The following is a 21,975-nucleotide window of genomic DNA, read 5'->3' as shown; positions in this document are numbered from 1 at the left end:
TTACTACACGTTCATCGTTTTTAAAATAAATGTCAATTAAATTTCAAAATATATTCTTACAGATTTTAGAATACTAGATATCCTGTGAAATTTTTATTTTCGTTTTACAAGACAGCTCCACCACGTGATATATTGTTTTGTTTTTGTTTTATTCATTTTTATTTGTTTACGCTGCGCTGCGTAGTTATGACTGTTTCCAATCAAACTAATCAATCGTAGGCCCAGCGAAATTTGAATTTTGAGACCCGTTGCCAGATACAGGTCGGCGCCTGGATTGATTCCAAAGAATTAGATTCATATTATATAATTAAAAGGGGCCTTAATTCAAAGCCCGGGTGTTAATTTGGAACATGTCTGGATTTTGGCTGGAGTATTTATTGTTATTGTAATGTTTGAAATGTTATACCCCCTAAATTATGTCTAAATTGCCAAAATAATAAATAGATTATGAGATTTATATTTAAATTTATTAAATTCAGTCATCCAGTGTAATACTTACACTCCTGAAGCGCCTAAGGAAAACTGTCACAGTCAATGAACTTCATCTACACTTACTTCTTTATTTTATTAATAGAATTTTTTTTAAAACTTTAAAACTTTAAAAACCCATATAAAACATAACATACACGTGACATATTAATCCGTGTTCGTTCATATAGTGGCATTGATGACCGAAGGCATTAAATTGTATCATATCAAAGCCATCTTATATGCTTCAGTAAATTTTATGATCCGCTCTAATTAGGGAATCTCGAAAGGATTTCCTGTTCTGATAACCTAGGTGACATATGTTTTATCATGTCATTTTGCATAAAAGTTATGTAATGATTTCCGGTAGATCACTTAAAACAGCAACTTCAGGGACATGGAGCCGCTCGATACCCACATGTCATTAAAGTCGGAGAAAAATAAATACTATTATTATATATATATTATTTGAAGTTGTAAAAAATAGATATATGATAACAAATGACATCTTAAAATGTAAAGTACAAGTTTTATATGTGTATGATGTGTGGAATTAGATTGAAATGCTTGTTCTTTTCTGACGAAAATGAGAGTAAAGCATATATACAGTAGAATAAATTACTTGACTGAAATCATCTTTACAGTGGCAAAACATTTCGTAATATAATGAAAATATTATGTATGTTTCCTTAAAAGTAATAATTCAATCATAAACTTTATAAATATCTTCCTTTGTAACATGTATTTTGATTGGCTAATTTATTTAAAAGTGTAACTCAAGCGAGCGATACGCGCTAAGCGTATAAATTTGTACGCTAAGCGTATATTTTACCCGGTAAACGCGTAAAAATACACGGTGAGCGTGTACATTTATAGATCTGCCGATTGAAATACACGGTAAGCGTGTAAATTTACACGGTAAGCGTATAAATTTACGCGCTAACCGTGTATTATGGTATCGCTCGAGCGATTTCAGACTTTTGACCCAAACGGTACGTCATAGAACCGGATATACCCTTTTGCATCTCAGCCAGTGATAGATTATTATAATTTAAAACGCACGATAGGTGATCCAGAATTAATGTAGACTTCTCTTCTAAACAATTGTTTTTGCAATATGCCGCATTAGAATTATACAGAATATACTTTCATCTATATTATCTATTTATATGTTGCAAAAGGAAATCACCATTGTAGCCCAGCTACATTTTCTGGTCGTCTCAGAAACAAAGCCAAACCGGAAGCTAACGTGAGGATTTACGATAACGTTTAAGACAAACTAAATGTGTATGTATATTTATTTTTCTGGAAAAAAAAAAGATTTACCCGTGTCTGGTCTGATGCTTAATAATCTTGGTTTAAAAATGCTGAAATGATAAATAAATTACCATAGAAACACTTCAAAACATTGTTGCCTTAACATGACGTCATCGACGTCATGTCGTTACGTGTCAGTTCCCACCGCGCAAAATTAAAAGCTTTTATCTTGCAAGTACGTAATTCTGAGCATTTACTCTCATTTGAACTATTTTTGAACAGCCATTATTTGCCAAAATATTTTTACGAGTCTTTCGCTCGAAATAATTATCAATATTTTGAAATGTTATGAGGAATGTAAGAATATGGATGTAATGATAACTGATGTTATTGGGAAAACAGCTGGGAGAAATGTTACTTATTACGGCCATTTTCAAATGAAAATTGGAATACTTAATTTGTAACACCCTTTTTCCGTTTCCATTGATAATGTTGTACTTATATACTTTAACTATGCTCTAAAATTGTTTAAATTTTAGTAGAAAATATTGATTACTTGAATTGAAATATTGTTACCATGGAAACGATCCTGTAACCTATATATCTAAATGTAAAATTCAAAGGCGTTGACACTGGTCTATTTAAGGAACACAACTTCAACTTTTTATCTGTGTTTCAACATTAGCCATGAGAATAATAATTGCAAGCACACTGATTTTTCCATACAAATGTCAGATGAGGAGTGCTGCTGTAAGTATTTTAAGCTTTGAAATCTGATTAAATAAATGCAAATAACACGAACATATTACCTACTGAAGAAATAAAATATTTTGAAGCTACATTCAACGAGAAAAGTAATTTTATTTAATATTTTTCAACGAAATTACGATAATAAGCAAGATAAAGTCCGTTGTCATACATAGTTGTTTAAAAATGAGAGAAAAATGCGTTACCATGGAAACACGACCCTCGCGACATACACATTTTAAACTTATTTTAGAAAGTTAACGCGCATACTAACAAAATTATCAACTACGCAGAGTTCTACGGATAACAGTGAAATCGAAATCCACTGAAAAGTGTAAAATATCCGTATTTTCCTTCCTCTTTAAATATGAAATACCTGTGGAGGGTCATTTACTTTAAACCTGGAGGAAACTTGTACTTGGACAGAGATAAGTGAACTTGAGATTGTAGCAGCTAAAACATTAACTTACACGAAATACAATAAACTGTTACGGTTAAACTAATTTGTTTACCCTGGTAACAAGATAACCTACGTCCTTAAAACACACTGTACATATGTATCAGTCATCAAATATATTTTGTTATAAATTCAGCATTTTGAAAATTATCATTTACTGTCAGCGCAATAAAAAGTAATACTTTAATTTTTTTTTCAGAACGTATTTTATGATTGAGACATATGCTTTGCATATAAATGTACTAAATTTCATTATTTTATTTTCTTTCCAGTACTTGGTTCTAAAGTCTGCGTAATTCTTGATTACCCTAAAAATCAGCCCCAGCCGATGATAGAGAGTGTTAGTGACTAGCCCCAATGTTAACTGAATGTTATTTACCTTGGTCACATTCTACGCTTCCGAGAGATATTCTTATAGATTTAGTTGTTTGTAAAGGACTTTTTTTAGATATGGAAAATGGCAGGTTAAGAGATTCAAATAGATCTGCTGTTTGTTCATGTCTTCAGTGTTTAACATTCTAGGAGTGTCAAAAGAAAACAAGTAACAGCCTAAATTTACAACATTTATGTCAATGACAAAACATTCACATTTTTGTTGATCTAAAGAAAAACCAAACTGAATTTGAGAAAAAAAATGTTTATTTTAGTATCATTTAGCAGAAGCTCACTGAAAATTTAGATTTTACGGGTCTTACATGCCTGCCTATGTAAGGTGGTATTTCCAAACCATAGGGACAACTTGGAATGAAAAAAAAAACGAGTTCTAGTGTGTTTGTTATCCAACTTTACCGAGGGTTGAGAAACGCTTGCCTTTCTCATGATGACATGTTATATCTACCGTTAGTATTACTGCAACATTTTCAAAGAGTTTGTAAATTAAAAGTCGCTGATACATTGACACGTCATAATACAACGTCCTACTTAGAAGTCAATACGCACACATGTAGCTTGTCTTTTTACTAGGAAAAGATCAGGTGATTTACTACCAATATATCGTTGTCTTTCTCCGCCCGGATGGCAATAAATCAAGTTCTAGTACACACATAAAATGTACATTTGTATTAACTATAAAACAAATTATGCTGGCAAACTTTGAATAATCCTGCATTCACAGAATGTGTATGCAAATTATCATGCACTTGCCAAAATGACAATATTTCACACGTTTCGAAGTATTTTCATTACAGTTCTTTTCAGAGAATATTCTAAGCCCCAGCAACTGTACCAGTTGACACCTTGACCAAATGCAGTTGTTCCATCGCCTAAATACAAGCCGTTTAGGTTGGCATGGTGACAATTATTATACCACCAAGCTCCGCTGTATATTACTGCACAGTTGGCAGATCCCTTGGCATCATTATCACTGTCAAAAGTTGTAAATTGGCTATTGTTATGGTAGGTCAAATCGTCAGAACAATTCCCGTTAAATCCCGCCACTGTCAATCTGTACTTATCGCTATTATCATTGACTTTGAAGGTTGTGTATTCGGCATAAGCAGCGACAGTTGGAACATCTCCAAACGCTTCCATTTCTATATAAAGTGAGCTGCTGTTTTTTGTCAACCGGTGTATGTTTTCAAGACCAAGCCAGTACTCTCCTGTTTTGTTTCCGAAGCCTTCAACATACTCTCCCCATCCTCTGTAAAAATCCTCTGATCCGTCCTGACGGCGTTGTATCACTGTCCATCCGCCATTCGTCATATCACACCATGCCTCAATATTAGTCCCGCCCACCGGCTGCACAACGTATACACCATTTGCGAGATAGCCTTGTTGAAATAAAGCAAGGCAGTCAATAGCTTCTGGTTGTTTATGTATCCTTTTAAAACTTTGTTTTGATGTCTGAAACAGAGCAAGAGTTATTTAATTCAAATGTTAAACCCAGAACTAACAAATTTCAAATCTTTGGGGTGCTCCTTTGACGTCAAAGAGAATATTTTAATTCCTGGTATAAACTTGTAAGTATGTTCCACTTTGTTTTTTATCTTTTTTGTTTCGTCATCGTTGTCTGTGTGTTTTTGAATATGCCCATGTGTTTGTGTATGTATAGCTATGAAGTATGGTGGCTGATATAGGCCATTTCGTTAATGTCGCGTTGGTTGTAGCACAATCGTTGTGTCGTCCTGGCACGGTTGCCAACGCGCCATAACGAAATTTTGAAAGTTTTGTAAGTCGTTTTGGCGAGACAAAATGAAAAAAAAAGTCATGCGACATAACGAAATACAAAACGCGACAGAACAAAACATTATTTCGCGGTAACGTGCACGCTATTTACAAAAACTATTTTGTCGTGTTTGCGAATCGCTAGCAGGAAAACAAATGTTTCATTATGTTTTCGCAAACGCGACATAATGAAATGTTCTAAATCAGTCACCACACAAAAAAACAATATCTTGACATGTACTGTATTAGTGTTCGATAAAAGTTGGATGTTTGTGTGGGGAAGACTAAGTTTGATTTTGGAACGTTGCTTTTCTTATTGGATCGCTTCCATTGTTATTTCAACTAGGTAAATGCAAAGCTGTTTAGATTTTACGATTGTTTGTTCGTAACTCTACACATTAGTTTTAACATTAAAATTATCACTTTTGAGAAATGCATATACGATATTATTTAAGATATGACAATTTTATACAAGCTGAAATGCAACAACTCTACGAATAAGCATTTTATATACATGTATTGTGTTCGTACACGTATTTGACAACAAAATCAAAATACTATTTATATACAAAATAAGACATGGATATAAATTAAAATGCATTTGATACGCATACCTGTAAAGACGAGGTATAAACTTTTGTTTTTTTTTATTCCATATATCATTCCAACGTTGTCACCGCCATCTGCTTTTTCATCTGTATCAGAACATCACAGACATGTTGAAGGGTTTTTAATGTAGTAAAATGCCAAACTTTCTAGTCCTTTACAATGAAGAGCACAAGAAGTTAGAGACGTTCCTTTTCGTATATCAATCGTCGAAACTGTTGCTGAATGTTCCGATATACGTGAAAGCTTGTACATAGTTAAGACACTTTCATTCTGCCAAACTTCACCCATACAAACCCCGATCATTGCCACCAGGATAGACACATACAATTGTATGTAGCTAAACATTTTCATTCGTTCCAGAGCAAATTCTAACAGAGAAATGAAGACTGGCTGACAAGAGACTGGCGGACTATTTTCAAACATTTGAATAGATAATACGGTATAAATATTATAGTAGAACACTGAATGTTCGGCTGATATCGTCGGTTGATTATATTATTTTTCTTTTTTGCTCGGTTGTGTCCTACGCTGCAAAAGGATAATCTTATAGAATTTATTGATTCGGCAGTTAATGTTTTAGTGTTAAATAAGATTATGCATAATTAATTTTGACTAAGTATGAACGGCGAATGATATCCGTTACGGCGACCTGTGTTGATTTTATCCCTTTAAGGGATGCATTTAGAAACGAGTAAACGAAAATTTCAGTATTAACTTGTATCATTTATCAGTCATGGTAGTTGCATGTCCGCCAAGCAATTGTACGAAATCAACAGGTCATCTGTAAAAACTTTTGGTTTTTAATTTCATTAGTGTAACTGTTATGTATCCGATAGAATAACTCTTTGTGTAATGAACTGTGTCCAGCTTACCTTCAGAAGTTTTTAAGCTTTAAACGCGAATGTCAACATAAAATACGCCAGATCAAAGAGATTTGTCCCATTTTTTTTTTCATTTGTTATTTAGACTGGATTGAGATGAAACAATAGTTTGCAACCTCATGGATCTTAAAACGGAAATTCCTTGGAATGGCTCGGTATAAACGCCACGCGGCTGTTCAGTTAAAGCATCCAAGTCATCCTAGAAAACATAGAATGATTCTAGGACATAATTGCCAAGTTTGTTACGTACGAACTATGTACATATGTCATAGAAGAGTATAATAAGAGGAAAACACATCATATACCATGTTAAGAAATTTAATTGTACAATGTGATATTAGTCATACTGGGACTTCATGACGTCCTGTGTTTTAATTTGTATAGCACGTTTCTCGATAAAACGTGGTAAATTCTTTCTTCTCGATAGCACATGGTGAATTCTTTCTTCTCGAAAGCACGTGGTAAATTCTTTCTTCTTGAGAATTATCTATTCACTTTATGGTATGGCAGCACAAACGTTGATGAATTAACATTTTTGTCCAATGTTCATATTATTATTTTATGGTTGACATTCTTGTTACTAGTTTTATTCATTCCTGTTGACTCTTTCTCGATAATTGCATCAAATACCTGTAGTTTAACAGTATAGTTTTACTTGCAAGTATACGCATATTGAAAAAGACCTTACAGGCGAGATAAACAGAAATGTTCAAATGTAATATCATATTGTCCCTGTGCTTTCATATAAAATAGGTCAATGATGTTGACTGTATGAATATTACATAGGCATGTACATATGATATATATTTATACAAAAGGGTATACATGACTGCTAAATACGAGGCACATTGGAAAATAGATATATTACCAACTTTGATAGAAATGTAGGGATTATTTTAAAACATCATCGCAATTCATTAAATATGATCTCATGTGTGCATTCATAACTGACAGAAAGTCACAGGCAGGATTAAGAGTAATTTTGTTGCTTAGAATACAGATATTTAGCATGGAAATAATGTATTAAAAGTTTTTGTATAGAGTTGGTACATGTATTTTAAATGACTGTACCAAATACCGCAATTCTTAGTCAAGTATATGTACTTCTAGATAAAATTGTATAATATCATGCTCATTTAAGTTCAAAACACGTTTAAGTAAATAAATAATGAAATATATCAATATATAATTTTATTTGTGAAATATGTTTTGTTGGGTTTAACGTCGCACCGACACAATTATAGGTCTTACAGCGACTTTCCAGCTTTGATGGTGGAGGAAGACCCCAGGTGCCCCTCTTTGCATTACTTCATCACGGGCCGGCACACGGATAGAATCACAGACCTTCCATAAGCCTGCTGGATGGCTTCCTTACATAAAGAATTCAACGCCCCGAGTAAGGCTAGAACCCATATCGGTGAGGAGCAAGTGATTTGAAGTCATTGACCTTAACCACTTGACCACGGAGGTCCCTATAGCTTATTTAAAAATTATTGTTCATAAGGGAACAAATGCGTACTAAAACACACATCATTTCTTTTATTCTTTTTTATTATGATAACTTATTAATTCATTCATTAACTCTTGTTACTCTAGGAAACATATATGCAGGATAACATAAAAAATCCAATTAGCAATGTCTTTGAAATGCACTGTACAAAAGTAATTGTTTCTACAATATTTATAAGCAACTAAATTGTTAACGGTTGAATTTGGAAAGAGTTCCTTTATACTTTAGGATGAATCCTTTGATCATTAATTCTGTAATGAGATTAACTGCGCCTTCAATACCCTGAACTGAGCAATCTGCTGCTACTTCAACAAAGGTATCGATGATATAGATTAAGTATCCAGTTACTTGTTTAGACTGGGCAAGATACCTAGAGAAAGAATAAAAGCTAAACTATTTCACTTTTGTTAAATTGAGACCAGATGTAGGACTCTGACAATATTTAAGACCACTTTGAAGATATGTTTAACACGATACTGACAATGTAAAACCCTTTATCTTGCCTCCTACAAGTTTCTTGCATTTCTATTGGTCAATAGACATCACGTGGAGACAGGATATATTCTATATCCTGCTAGTACATTTCAGATATGAATTTTGTTTTAAAAAATGGCTGCCGCTTTGTTAATTTACAAAATATTAGATTATAGCATGTAAGTAAAGGGTAGTCGGCAAGATAAAATCGTTACACAGCTTGTTGGTGTCAGGATACGGGATATACGCTGTCTCGAAAATCCATATCAGGCTCGAGCTTCGCTCTCGCCTGATATGGATTTCCTCGACAGCGTATATCCCGTATCCTGTCACCAACAAGCAGTGTAACTAATAGTACTTGTTGATAAAATTACAAAGGCTGGTTTAAATGATATTATGAATTATAAAGTGATAATTTGTTTAGAAAAGCTACATATGCAAATGAGAACATTATAAAGATGAATGAAAATAAATAGTTCATATTCATTTAAATTACTAGTGGAGAAATGATTTATTATACAGCCAAAACCTGCATTTTATTTTGAGAAGGAACGACTTTCTGTATAAATGATGTCCAATATGTTACATGTAGACTAGCTCCTAGACTATGATATATGATTTTTACATTTTTATGATTAAATGCAGTGAACTGAGCCAGTCTGTATTCTATGTCCAATATAATTTCAACATCATTCCTCTGCGAAAATCTCTAAAATAGACTGGCTTTTGTCTCTATGAAATTAAATTCGTCAAAAAAGGAAACATGTAGAAATACATTATTATCAGTCTAGTGGCTAGTCTATGTTACATGTAATATGATCATTCAAATATTAGAAAGTGCCTAAGATAAATGTATAAAAGCAACCTTAATCATGTCTTCCCATAGTGATATGACACAATAGTTGTTTAATATATACAGTCAAACTTGTGCTAGCGACCACCCGTGAATAGCGACCACCAGTCGACAACGACCGGTCTCTGGTTCCCCGTAGAAAAATGCTCATAAAAAGGCCGTGAATAGCGACCACCTGGCGACCGGCCTAATTCATTCTCAAGGGTCATATTTGCTTGTTCCGAAGAGTGGTCTTTGTTCACAGGTTTGACCTGTTTGTTACAGGTATATTCAATTATAACAACTTCTGCATAGATTTTCATGATTGGATCTTATAACCCTTGCTTTAACTAGATTTTATAAGACAGTTAATTACTGTATTCTTCAGAATACCTAACAATTACTCTCTGTAGAGTTAACATTGTTGGTAGGTCTCTTTTTTTTTTTTTTTCTTTTGGGTTTAACGCCATTTTTCAACAGTATTTTAGTCATGTAATAGCGGGCAGTTAACCTAAAGTGTTCCTGCATTCTGTACCAGTACAAATCTGTTCTCCGCAAGTAACTGCCAACTTCCCCACATGAATCAGAGGTGGAGGACGAATGCTTTCAGACACAATGTCTTTTATCAAATCGTCACAGAGAACATATGCCCCGCCCGAGAATCGATTTCACGACCCCGCGATCCGTAGACCGACGCTCTCCCTATTGAACTAAGCGGGCGGGTTGGTAGGTCTCTTAAGGGTTAGCCTTAAGTGTTAGCCTGTAATACTTAAAATAGGTTATACATGCTAGAAGAATGTTCACTGTCAAGAGTAGTTTGTATATTTGATGTATCATCAATAACGTAATAGATAAGCTCAGATTGTGTTTGACTCCCGTATAGTTGAATTGCTGTTAATAATAAGATTTAGGTTATTTCTGGTTGATTTGGGTTAAGAACTGTCATATCACGTAATATGTTACGTAAAATAGTTACAGGGAACCAAACATTTGTTGTGTAAACAACTATCTACTAATTTAGACCAATTAGGAATAACTTCTTTAAGGATGTATAATCAAATTTTTTCTACCGTTAAGAATTTTGTTACACTCTGTGAGCTTGAAGAACATTAGTTTCTAAGACAAATAAAGGTAGAAAAAGCACAGGTCACCGCACTCGTTTTTATTTTATATGGCATTTTTTCACCCGCTGTTAATGCATTTCTGAAATTAAGTTAATTTGAGGAAAAAAAAATGGGGGAATTTTATAAAACATATAGTATTCCACTTTTTGGTATAGGGATTTCAGCTCGTACAGGTTACTATGAATACAAGGTGAAATCAGAATTATACAAGCATAAATGTCACTAACAAATCTCTTTTATTTTTACATGTTGGCATAATTAGCCCACCCACTTTTTTTTCAAAAGAAAAAAAGTATTTAAATCTTCCAAAAAAAATCTACCGTTAAGATTTTAAAAATATTTTGCTGACACACAAAAATGCTTCAAAATGGAAAGAAGAAATGTTGGGGTCACCGTGCATCTAAGAGATATATTTTGAAAGAAACCTTTAAAAACTGGTGAATTTTGATATTTTTAGTTGTTTTTGTTTCAATTTATACTTCCTAGATAATATAAAGTGCTATGTTGAAAACGTTTCTTTCAGTTGTAGCGCATTATTATTTATCAGTCAGAAAAATATCAGACCTATACCTGATCTGCTTAAATAGAATTTTGAAATTAACGAGCCCTACCCCATCGTACATCGTACATCAATTGTAGGCAAATTCCAGCCAAAATAGGGTTGAATTGTTTTGTCGAAACTAGTGGAATCTGGTTGGTCAAATGGTACATTATTAGCCATATTTTAATTATTAAGCATTAATTTTTGGCATAAATTTTGTTAGAAAGAAATATTCGAAGAAACATTTTTCAAAATGGCGGATATCCTGGAAAAAAACGCTCGTACATCCTTAAATAGCACCTATCAGAGCTCTCTTCTGTAAATGTCACAGGAGTTCTAGGGTATAAATAGGTAGACTGATGAAAGTTATCCACAATTGATGATAAAAACGAATAACTTATCCCAGTACCTTGATAAGAAAGCTATTGTAGCTACACTGTTTGGCGGATAAATTATTTAAAGGAAGATATTGGACCTTTTAAAACTAAAGAAGGTTTGCAGTGTTGTGACTAGGTTTTGAGCTTTAGGGCAAGCGCATAGAAGTTATGTCTTTACTGTAGTCGAATGCTATAAACGACAGCGTATATAGGCAGCTGAGTCAGAGACACATAGTTTGGAAATCTACTGAGACAGTAGTAGAGTTCCAGCTTACAGACGAGATTAAATGGACGGAAAGACTGGAATTCGTAGCTATATTAAATGCCGCATTAGGATTGTTATAGGTTCAAAGCAGATATTTGATGAATTGTGTGGTATATATGGACCTCAGGCCATTTCAATGCGCACAGTTTTTAGGTGGGTTAAAGGTCTTAAAGCTGGGAAATTATCTGTCGGAGATGATACCCGTTCTGGTAGGCCTAGACCTCTGTTACCAAGGCAAACATCGCTGCTGTAAAAGCTGTGGTCGAACAGGATGCGCGATTATCAGTGAAAGATATAGCCAGTTGTACTGGCATATCAGAAGACAGTGTGCAAACAAAGTGTTTGGACCTGAGAAAGGTTTGTGCTAGGTGGGTACCTCATTTGCTTTGAAGCAAATGAAACAATGCCTTAAATGTGCCCGGGAACTTTTGAAAACATACAAAGGCTGTGATAGTCGGGTTTTGTATGATATTTAGATAAAATTTGTAAAATTAGCTTACAATAAATGCCAAAATCATGTAATAATTTTTCGTCTATAATATTCTCTGATTTGCCGTATAGATTTGTTTGTTTCTTTGTCTGTTTCTGTTTTGAAGAGTTGAGTAACTGTGTAAGTAGTGTAAGTGGTCCCAGAAGGCGTCGCAAAAACAAACGAGATCTTACAAGTTTATTTAAAACTTAGTTTGAAACCGAGTCTTATGTTCTGGCTAAATTTAAATAGGGGAAGCACACTTCCATCTTGATACGTAAATGGGTGTTAATATTGCTTCTAATGACGGGACACGTCCTATTTGTAAAGTTACTGAGTAAATAGAAGTTCATATATTAACTGCAAATAGTTAAATAAAACGTCTGACTAATGAAGCTCTTGTATAGACGACACTAGTCAATATGGTCTTAATAAGCACCATTCTTTTAAGCTGAACATTAACCCTTACCCTGCTTAATTTCTATAATGGACCGGTCTATCTTTTAATTTGGGCAATACCATTTATCATTCGAAGGGGTGTTCACTGAAAATTTAATGACTGAACAGCTAACAGTGCGGGCCATGATCAGACTGCACGGATGTGCAGGCTGATCTTGGTCTGCACAGGTCGCAAAGGCAGAATCGCTGGCCGCCAGCAGGCTAAACATTAAAGATGGTTAATCAGATTTTGGCAAGTAATGGATTTGTTTGAAACTTTGATAACCGGTCATTTACACTAATTTGTGTTCACCGAGTGCTTAATACATGTTTGATTTTCACTGTAAAGTCAAGTCAAGTCAAAAACCTTTTATTTCACTCATATCATGAATACATGAATCAATGAGGTGATTTTTTAACAATATATATGAGGCTCATAAGAAAATAATGATATGATTCAATTCTATCAAAATAAGATAAGAATTCTCATACAAACGATTTTCATATCTAAATGCAATATGTCAAATAATACACAAATGATGCCCCAATTTGGGCATCGGTGAGTCACAAAATGTATGATTATGAAGATGAAAATATAAAATATCATTTATCTTAACTGTGACAATATTGTCTTAAAGTTTACATAGACTATGAAAATTAAAAATAAAAGAATAGCACACAAGTGCATTAAAATATATTTAAGATAATGGATAATACTTCAGATCAGATCTAGAGCAACATAGTTAATACCAACCTCCTAAAGAAATTTACCATCATAGCATATCAGAAAGTGAATAAAACTCAAATGTAGTAAAAAAAAAAAAAGTCTAAAATTCTATTAAGATTATTTACACAAATACAATTTGTAAATAGGTATTTCACTTGTTCTTGTTCTGACAAATTCTTGAAAATTTCATTGTCTTTAACTACATAACTGTGTGTGTGTGTGTTCGGGTTTAACGTCTTTTTCAACAATTTTTTAGTCATACAAACGACGGTGTCTACTTGTAGCAGTGAGCACAATGCCCAATTTTATAGTGATGCCTCACTGGAATATCACGCCGTAGACACGTGGCATGATACCCCACCCAGTCACATTATACTGACACCGGGCTGACCAGTCCTAGCACTATCCTCTTAATGCTGAGCGCCAAGCGAGGAAGCTACTAGTAACATTTTTTACGTATTTGGTATGACGCGGCCGGGGATCGAACCCACGACCTCCCGCACTCGAAGCGGACGTTCTACCACTAGGCTACTGAGGTGGTTTACTGAAAAGAGACTCCCTTAAATCATTATACATGGAACATTTCAAAATAACATGTTTTTCGTCTTCCACAATATTTGGACAGAATGGGCAAACTTTATTTTCAAGTTTTAAATTTTCATATCTACCACTTTCTATACGTATCGAAATTTACATAAGGCAGACATATGTTTTCTTGGCAGAATAATTTTACAATATTCCTCAACAATAAATTCAGATTTAAATGTAAAATATGTTCTTAATTTATTGTTGCCTTTACCACTATTACTAGTTATTCTATTGATACCGTTAAACCAATCTTGAACATATTTTTCCATAATACATTTCTCAATGTTACCAACAACGTTTGACTTATACATATAACTCTGTATATTGAAAGTAATATTACACTCTTGAAATTTCTGTTTCACATAGTAAAACCAATTCTTGCACCGAGGTTTAGAACTAGCCCAGACCAGCATGTTCTTTGGTTTAATGGTATTCTTGTCCAATTTCTGGTTTCTACAGGTAACCTATGGTTTCTCGTGCGAAAGTTATGACAGAATGGAATAAAGACTTTGGGTATTGGATAAATATTCTTCTAGGCCAAATGAAGTTTTGAATAATCTATAGAAAGTGCTATTGCTAGAATTTTTAATCAGTTTATGAATAAATCCTTTAGCTTGAATTTAACTGCCATCTTTAGCCATTTGCTATTTGTGAATGTTTGTTGGTCCCATATGTTACTAAAACCGCATTTAGTTAAAATAGTTTTGACGGCATACAGTCATGGACATTTTTTCTAAAAAGATTCTTGGTTATAATTTCTGCTAATAGTATACATATTTTTATAAATAATGAAGGAGAGTTTGAAACTGTAACTGCAGGTATTATCAAAATTTGATTTTCCTATCCTGTTTACTCAGCCAAGATAGCTTTCCAGCATAAACATAAATTTAATAAAAAATATTTTGCCAAAGAATGATATGAATATTAGAACTTTTGTACTATAATTGTCAAAGATATGCATTGAAAAGTATTTATTTAGCCGAACGTCATCAGAAATGCAGGTTTTATCATTCTTATTGCCTCCCTTTGCATATCTTTGTGCAATAACCAAGATAAATTAGTACGAATTTGAAGCTACACTTTTGTTAAAACTAACCGTTTACTTAAGACTGTTATCCCACCCGTATATATAAAATGCAAATTTAAAACTAGAAATAACATTTTGCATATATTGAAATCAGAAGAAATATTCGCTTTTAAACACTTTCATACTAAAGGTAAGTAATTAAAGGTAACTTTCATAAAAATGGTCAAACACTCATTTCAAACAGGGGTCTAATTCTAAGTAAATGTTGTTTTTCTTTTTCTTAATTAAATCTCTGACAAAATATTTGAAAACTGAAAAAAGTATCATGACATGTTGCTTTAATGTGAGTGACCACCTTTAAACAAAAATACAATCATGTACAATTCATGTATCTGCCGAAATCATACGAGATATCCGATTCCTGTAATTATACGTCGAGGTCACGCGAGGAACGGGTTTAAAATGTGTGCCCGGGAAGTATTTGCGTAGGCGTTAATATATACTCGGTAAAAAAGTCCTGCACAGCTGGATGTTTTCTTCATTATCGCGCAAATTAAAAAATTACATGCATTTTTGGATTTACCATAGTCAACAGATATTTGTTACAAGGACACTGGTTGAAACAGAATGAAAATCGATACATAAATGATCAAGTTATAACAGTTTATATGAACTGGGGGTAAGCCTTCAAAAATGGCAAAATTAGCAGTAAATTTGAAAAGTGCTCAGAATAGTCTTGCTTTCATTCTTTCCTCACACAATGACCATACACACAGACAAAGTCCTGAATATGAGTAATTTATTATATTGTTGATCAATCAAACACCTAGTAACTTAATTACTTAAATACTTTGTTTGTAAAATGAATTTTATAAAAGAAAATAAACTTGCGATCCATAATAAAAAAGACGACTAACTAATGAAGACCGGGCTCGTGCCCTGGGACATTTACAAGCTGGTATGCGACCGCAGGATGTTGCAGCGATATTTGGAATTCACCGGAGTACTGTTGTTCGTCTTAATCAGCGGTATCAAGCAGTGTCACATCCAGCGTGGAGGATATACGCATTATTAGTGTTTGGTAGTAAAACAATGATTTAACCATTTTTGACAGAGGACCCCTGGGGATTTCTTTTATGGATTACTCAAGAACGCATACTTGGATTTTATTTTCGTTTTTAGTTCTGTGTTAAGCTTTGATTAAAGTTTAATCTGGTATATTCATGTTTGTTGTGTGTCATATAATATAAATATAGTCACCCAAAACATCCTTGTGTGCAGAACTTTTTTTACCGAGTATATATCAAGATTTAGCTCAATGTGTTGCAAATGTATTTACTTTCATCAATGGCTTATGATACTCACCCATGGATTGATTCAATATGGTTTGCAAATTAACCTTTAGATAAGCATTATTGTAGTTACATGTGAAGGAAGACTTCCTCCAAATTGATACCATGTTTAAAAGAGAATAACATGAAAACATGGAAGTAAAATTTTCTTTTTACACTTGTTGCCTTTATGATGTTCTACAATTCAAGAATAAATTTCGACCAAGTTGCGCGGTTTGTCTTTTTATTTTAGGATAACAGGAGGAACAATACAGGTCATACAGTTACCACCCTTCAATCTATTTAGCCATATTTTTAATAAATACACGTAATGATAGCAGGAATCAAATTTGGTACAAGTCCGTGGTACTTTCATAAGGAATGTCTTTCGTGTATGTAATCAATGTTACATTTGAACTATCGCGAATGGCAACCATGGCGGAAACGTAAAACTGTACAACTCCTTTTACTGGAATATACCTCAGAAATATTTCTATAGATACTGAACACCGCAGTCGTAATCTAGGAGCGATAAATTAGAAACGAGAAATTGTTAATTTTAAAAATAGAATATTTCTACAAAAGTGATACAATATAAGTATTTATCATATTTCTATAATAATACACTAAATGTTCTTATGGCTTTAAGGCCAGAAAACGTGTTTGGATTTTATTACCTTAAATGAAACAAGTATCTTATTTTACGCCCTTGGTAGATTGAGCCAAAATTGTAAATCTTGTCAGAAGATGCACGTCTACTTTCTATAATGTCTGAGCTATTGAATCACCGAAGATGTTTTATTGTATTTCTAATTTTCAAAGAAGGATCGTAGATTTTACTGTCTTTCTACCTTTGTTATTTTTATTTTAGATATTTGTGCTTCATACATTAGAACCAGTGTTGGTTGAATAAAATTATTCACGTTTTTCATCGTCTGCTAACTATTTTGTCTCCAGTTCCCGGTAGTTATTTTACCGCGTTTTCTGCTTGCAATTCACGATTTTCTCATGTTTTCAGTGCACTATATAAGTGATTGTTAATTGATATTCTTCACTCGAGGTTGAATATTTGACAGCATAACAAGTATTTTGATTATTTGTTTATTCCCTCCCACCCACCCTAACAGACATTTCAAGTTTCTTAATAGTTATTGCTGATGGCTTGTAACTGTATTCGAATATCAAAGGCAGATTTGACTTTTTGACTGTGATTTAAACAGGAGTAATCATTTAGTTCTAGAGAGATTCCTCAGGCCAGACATTACGTCTCCTTTATGTTCTGATAGAAAATAAGGTTCACAGTTACGTACCTTATATTTCAAGAGTCTTTAGACATGAACAGTTCCTTGATAATTATTACTGTTGAGTATTCATGTATTACTAGAACGAACTTTAAAGGCAGATATACATTTAACATTATATGAGAACATTTGAATTCTTCATGCCAGACTCAGTATCTACATTAAGAAAAGTAACATTCACAAGTACGCATTTAATTCTATATCTATATATTTTATGCTGTTTTTTCCCATGCAATGTTATTCTTTCGTTATCAGATGGAAATTGCCGTTATCTTCTGAGCTAGTTTTCATTTTATTTTTGATTTTACCTTGAAAGAATGTTATGTTTTACACACTGCACATTTTTTCTTATTTTGTGGTTATTCAACGAAGCTGAGAGAGACCAGAATTGCCATCTTATATGCTGTTTAACTATAATTCTAGATAAGATGAGTTCAAGTTATTACATTTTGTTCATTCGGGACCTAATAGAAAGCACATTTTTACAGTTTAGATTTTCATGTACATCTGATTGTATGTTTGCCTTAAATTTTGATAGTATGTTTTCAGGCTGAGTGGTGTACAAAGATAAAGATAACCACATTTACCCCACTTCTACTGGTCGATCATCAACACATCGCACAACATCGTACCGTCTGACATTTGCAAGACAAATACATTCGTATTTTTTGTACATTGGAATGCTGTCAAATACTAAGACCTGTATCCTATATTTGTGTTTGTTGTTTTTGTAGTTAGGAACATGAAATTAGTGAATAATTGATTTACTCACGACATAGAGTGAGTAATATAAATTTATTTCGGTTGTTAAGTATTAAAACTCCAACACAGCTGCACATATTGGAATGTTCAAAATATTCATACCATACTGATTGGAAATCAATCTATCAGCTCAGTGGAGCTATTTGAGCACGAAATAGGAAAATAATGGTCCTGCTTTTCATAGAATGGAATTCTAATGGCATGATTTAACGTCTATCTGTTGTCTGCCATTTAAAGCCCGTTACGGAATGATAACACTTTGTGACAAAAAAATCGATTTTTGATGTCAATAACGTCAGTGACATTACCATGCTTTCTGTATATGCCGACAACAAGACAAGTTTGCAATATATTTTATGATGATATCAAACGACAATGCAAAATTGGTAAAGGGTCTTGGGTATGAAGTATTGCCTTCTTTTTTTTTCATACGTTTTCAAGTCTCAGGTGACAGAACGTCTGGATCAACCCTCGTATATTATTTGAATTTCTTTGTCAATTAAAAAAGTAAATTTTTATCCTAGTAATAAATTAGGTTACACATGCAGGAAAAAGTGGAAATGTTAACAGCGTTATTTCCACGTTCCGAAATAAGACATCTTAGAAGTAAATGAACACTTTGAAGAAAATTCTCGAAGTTTGTTTGTAATAGGTTAGATGTTTAGATATCTGCCGTCCGTCCCAAAATATGGTATAACTTCAAAATGAAACAATAAAATAAAATTTTTCCTGCAAAAAGTTATAATTACATGTACGTGCTTTCATATTTTCACAGATGCCGTCGTATCTTCATCACAGTTCTTTTCAATGAATAATAATTGCCCCAGCACAAACTCCAGATGATGCCACTGCCGAAGTTACTGCTGGCACCATCCAAGTACAATCCGTTTAGACTGGACGCAAAACAGCTTTTATACCACCACGCCCCTCTGTAGTATTCTGCACAGTTATATGGTCCGTGTAAGTCATTGTCATTGTCTAAGGTTGAAAACGGAGTATTGTTGTGTGGACTCAAACTGTCTGAACAATTCCCTTTATATCCCGCCACTGTCAATCTGTACTTATCCATGTTGTCATTAACTTTGAAGGTTGTGTATTCAGCATAAGCAGCAGAAGTTGGAACATCTCCAAACGATTCCATCCGATGGAAATGCAAACTGTCGTAAAAAAGTAAAATACAGAATTTTTTGTACATATTTTACTTAATAAATTTGAGTAAATAAATTTCAAGGACCGCCTTGATCAAATTAAAGCTGGAAAATATGTCCGGAGCATTTTTTTTGTGTACAAGAATGTTTTTGCAATGCGAATAATATCTGCATTTAAAACAGAATTGAATTTTACTTCAGTAACTTAATGATATATTTTTGTTTCGTGAACATTTTACCTGGTTTCATGATCTTTTCAGTTATCATAAATGTCGTCGTGATTAACTTACTTTCATAATTTATTGTACATGTTCAATTCAAGATAATTTTACATGAAACAACTTTCTATATAGAAGTAATAAAATGTTGTATGCATCACGCATAAATACTTTTTATTGGACCTGTAATAAAACTTGCCAATTACCTCTAAATAAGGAACGTTAAAACAACACAGACGATTATAATACTGATAAGGCTATAATTGCGTTTTGAATTTAATACGGGTATTTGTTTTGTAATTACAAGGTAAAATTATCATGCGATTTTAATCTTTTGCATATTTTTTATTTTGCAAACAGTTTTCATATATTGGTGGAATATGTGTAGTTATATTAAAATGAATAATGTCTGCCTGGATACGGAAAAATACCTGTACCACGCTGATTGCCACTATCTTTTTTTTTTTTTTAAATTTTACAAACATACCATAATTTTCGATTCATTAAACTTCCTATTTTGTCTATATGTTAAGAATTACTGAATTGATATACGTGTGATGTTCAACCATTTCAGATTAAAATAATTCAAAACCTACACCTGTGTAATTATAAATTGTAAACAGCTGTTTAAAAAAAACAAAATAACTTACGTATGTATTTTTGTGACATAAGAATGGACGTGGTAGTGGCAGCAGGTATAATACATATCAATCAGACAATTTTAAAATATATTCGTCAAGTTTATTAGTATTTTGTGACTTCCCTGTTTGATATTTGTCTTTGTTTTCCTTTTTTTGGACAAGAATGTGTTATGGCCGTAAAAGTTATAAAATCGGATAAAACATGGTTCGATCTTCTTTTTTTTGTTGTGTGTGGGGGGGGGGGGGGGGGGGGGGAAGGGGCGGTGGTACCTAGGTCTTTTACACATATTATACTTAAAGACAGCGTTATTTAAAACAATGTAAAATCTGATCATATTTCTTAACTATATATGTCAGATTTTATTTTTCAACGACAGCATATTTTATATATGGGAGACGCCGTAAAAATATCAATGCTAGTGCTATATAAATATAAAAGGATGTGTCTATGGGTACGAACCTCCTTTTTTCTAGAGATTAAGGGTCATTTACATTTCGGATTTGGTTGAAAATGAAAAAATAAATAAATAAAAGACTTCATCGATATTTGCCTTTAACTTGAATCTAAATGGTTTACAGATAGCAATGTTCAGCCGATTTGTTACATTGTTTTTCGAAAACATGTTAAAATATACATTCTTCTTATATAAGAATATGTATGAAAATAATTTTATATGAAAATATGGTTTTTATTGCTGATAGATATGGTCTATTGATATAAAAATAAATTTAATTATTATAAAATAACATGTTAAAAATGCTATGGTTCAGAAAATTACATATTAAACATTCATTTGATAAAAATGACTTCTTTTATTTCTAATGAAAAATCCCTTTTCCATAATTTGTAACTCCAGTGATAATTGAAGCTTGTTTAATTATCTTATGAAAAACCTTCCCTTTCATTACACTTGATATTGAAATAAACATCCAGGTGACAATACCCGGAGGCAGTAGATGTCGACATCGCAATACCGGTCACCTGTTACCAATATATGTTACCAATACCAAATAGCTGTTGTCTCCCCTGATATCGATTTTCTGCAATATCGGTCATGAGGCCAATTCTTCCTCATGTCTATATAAAGTGAGCTGCTGTTTCTTGTCAGCAGATGTATGTTTTCAAGACCAAGCCAGTACTCGCCTGTTCTGTTCCCAAAACCAGTGGCATACTCGTTCCATGTTCTGAAGAAATTTTCTGATCCGTCTTGACGGCGTTGTATCACCGTCCATCCGCCATTGGTCATATCACACCACGCCTCAATCTTAGTCCCGCCCGCCGGCTTGATAACATATGCACCGTTTCTGAAATATCCTTTGTATACAGAGCTAGACAGTCAATAGCCTCTGGCTGTTTGTGTATTCTTTTAAACCGTTGATCTTTTGTCTGAAATAAAGCAAAATGTATTCCGTTGAGGCAATGCAATATCAGTTTGTTTCATGGATGACTTTTATTTGTATATCCTAAATACTCTTTGTCAGATTTTTTTTTCGTTTCTAAATCTGAAATTAAATGTAGATTCAATGAATAACTTCATAGCTTTAGAATTTTGATATTATTGCAGTTGTGTAAATAATATCTATAAGTTTTATATCTGAACGCAAGCCGAATTCATGACA

At 33.2% G+C, this 21,975-nt stretch overlaps 2 protein-coding genes across 2 annotated transcripts in view; both read right to left on the bottom strand.

The window, feature by feature from the left end:
* Window positions 1-4,087: 4,087 nt before the first annotated feature.
* On the bottom strand, window positions 4,088-21,602 carry LOC128547172 (microfibril-associated glycoprotein 4-like). The gene is made up of 4 exons (XM_053518945.1): window positions 21,418-21,602; window positions 19,183-19,505; window positions 5,762-5,787; window positions 4,088-4,771 (listed from the first exon to the last, which is right to left on the bottom strand). Exons 1-4 carry the CDS (start codon window positions 21,600-21,602, stop codon window positions 4,088-4,090), a joined length of 1,218 nt encoding a protein of 405 aa, XP_053374920.1.
* The window catches only part of LOC128547171 (angiopoietin-related protein 2-like), a 35,915-nt gene continuing 35,538 nt past the window's right edge, over window positions 21,599-21,975 (bottom strand). The window contains exon 6 of the mRNA XM_053518944.1: window positions 21,599-21,742. Within this exon, the coding sequence (XP_053374919.1) occupies window positions 21,599-21,742 (144 nt within the window). The remainder of the gene's footprint in view (window positions 21,743-21,975) is intronic.

The sequence above is a fragment of the Mercenaria mercenaria genome, chromosome 12 (genome assembly GCF_021730395.1).
Source record: "Mercenaria mercenaria strain notata chromosome 12, MADL_Memer_1, whole genome shotgun sequence".
Taxonomy (NCBI): domain Eukaryota; kingdom Metazoa; phylum Mollusca; class Bivalvia; order Venerida; family Veneridae; genus Mercenaria; species Mercenaria mercenaria.
The sequence above is the reverse complement of the archived record's forward strand: the minus strand, read 5'-3'. Positions and strand labels throughout refer to the sequence as shown.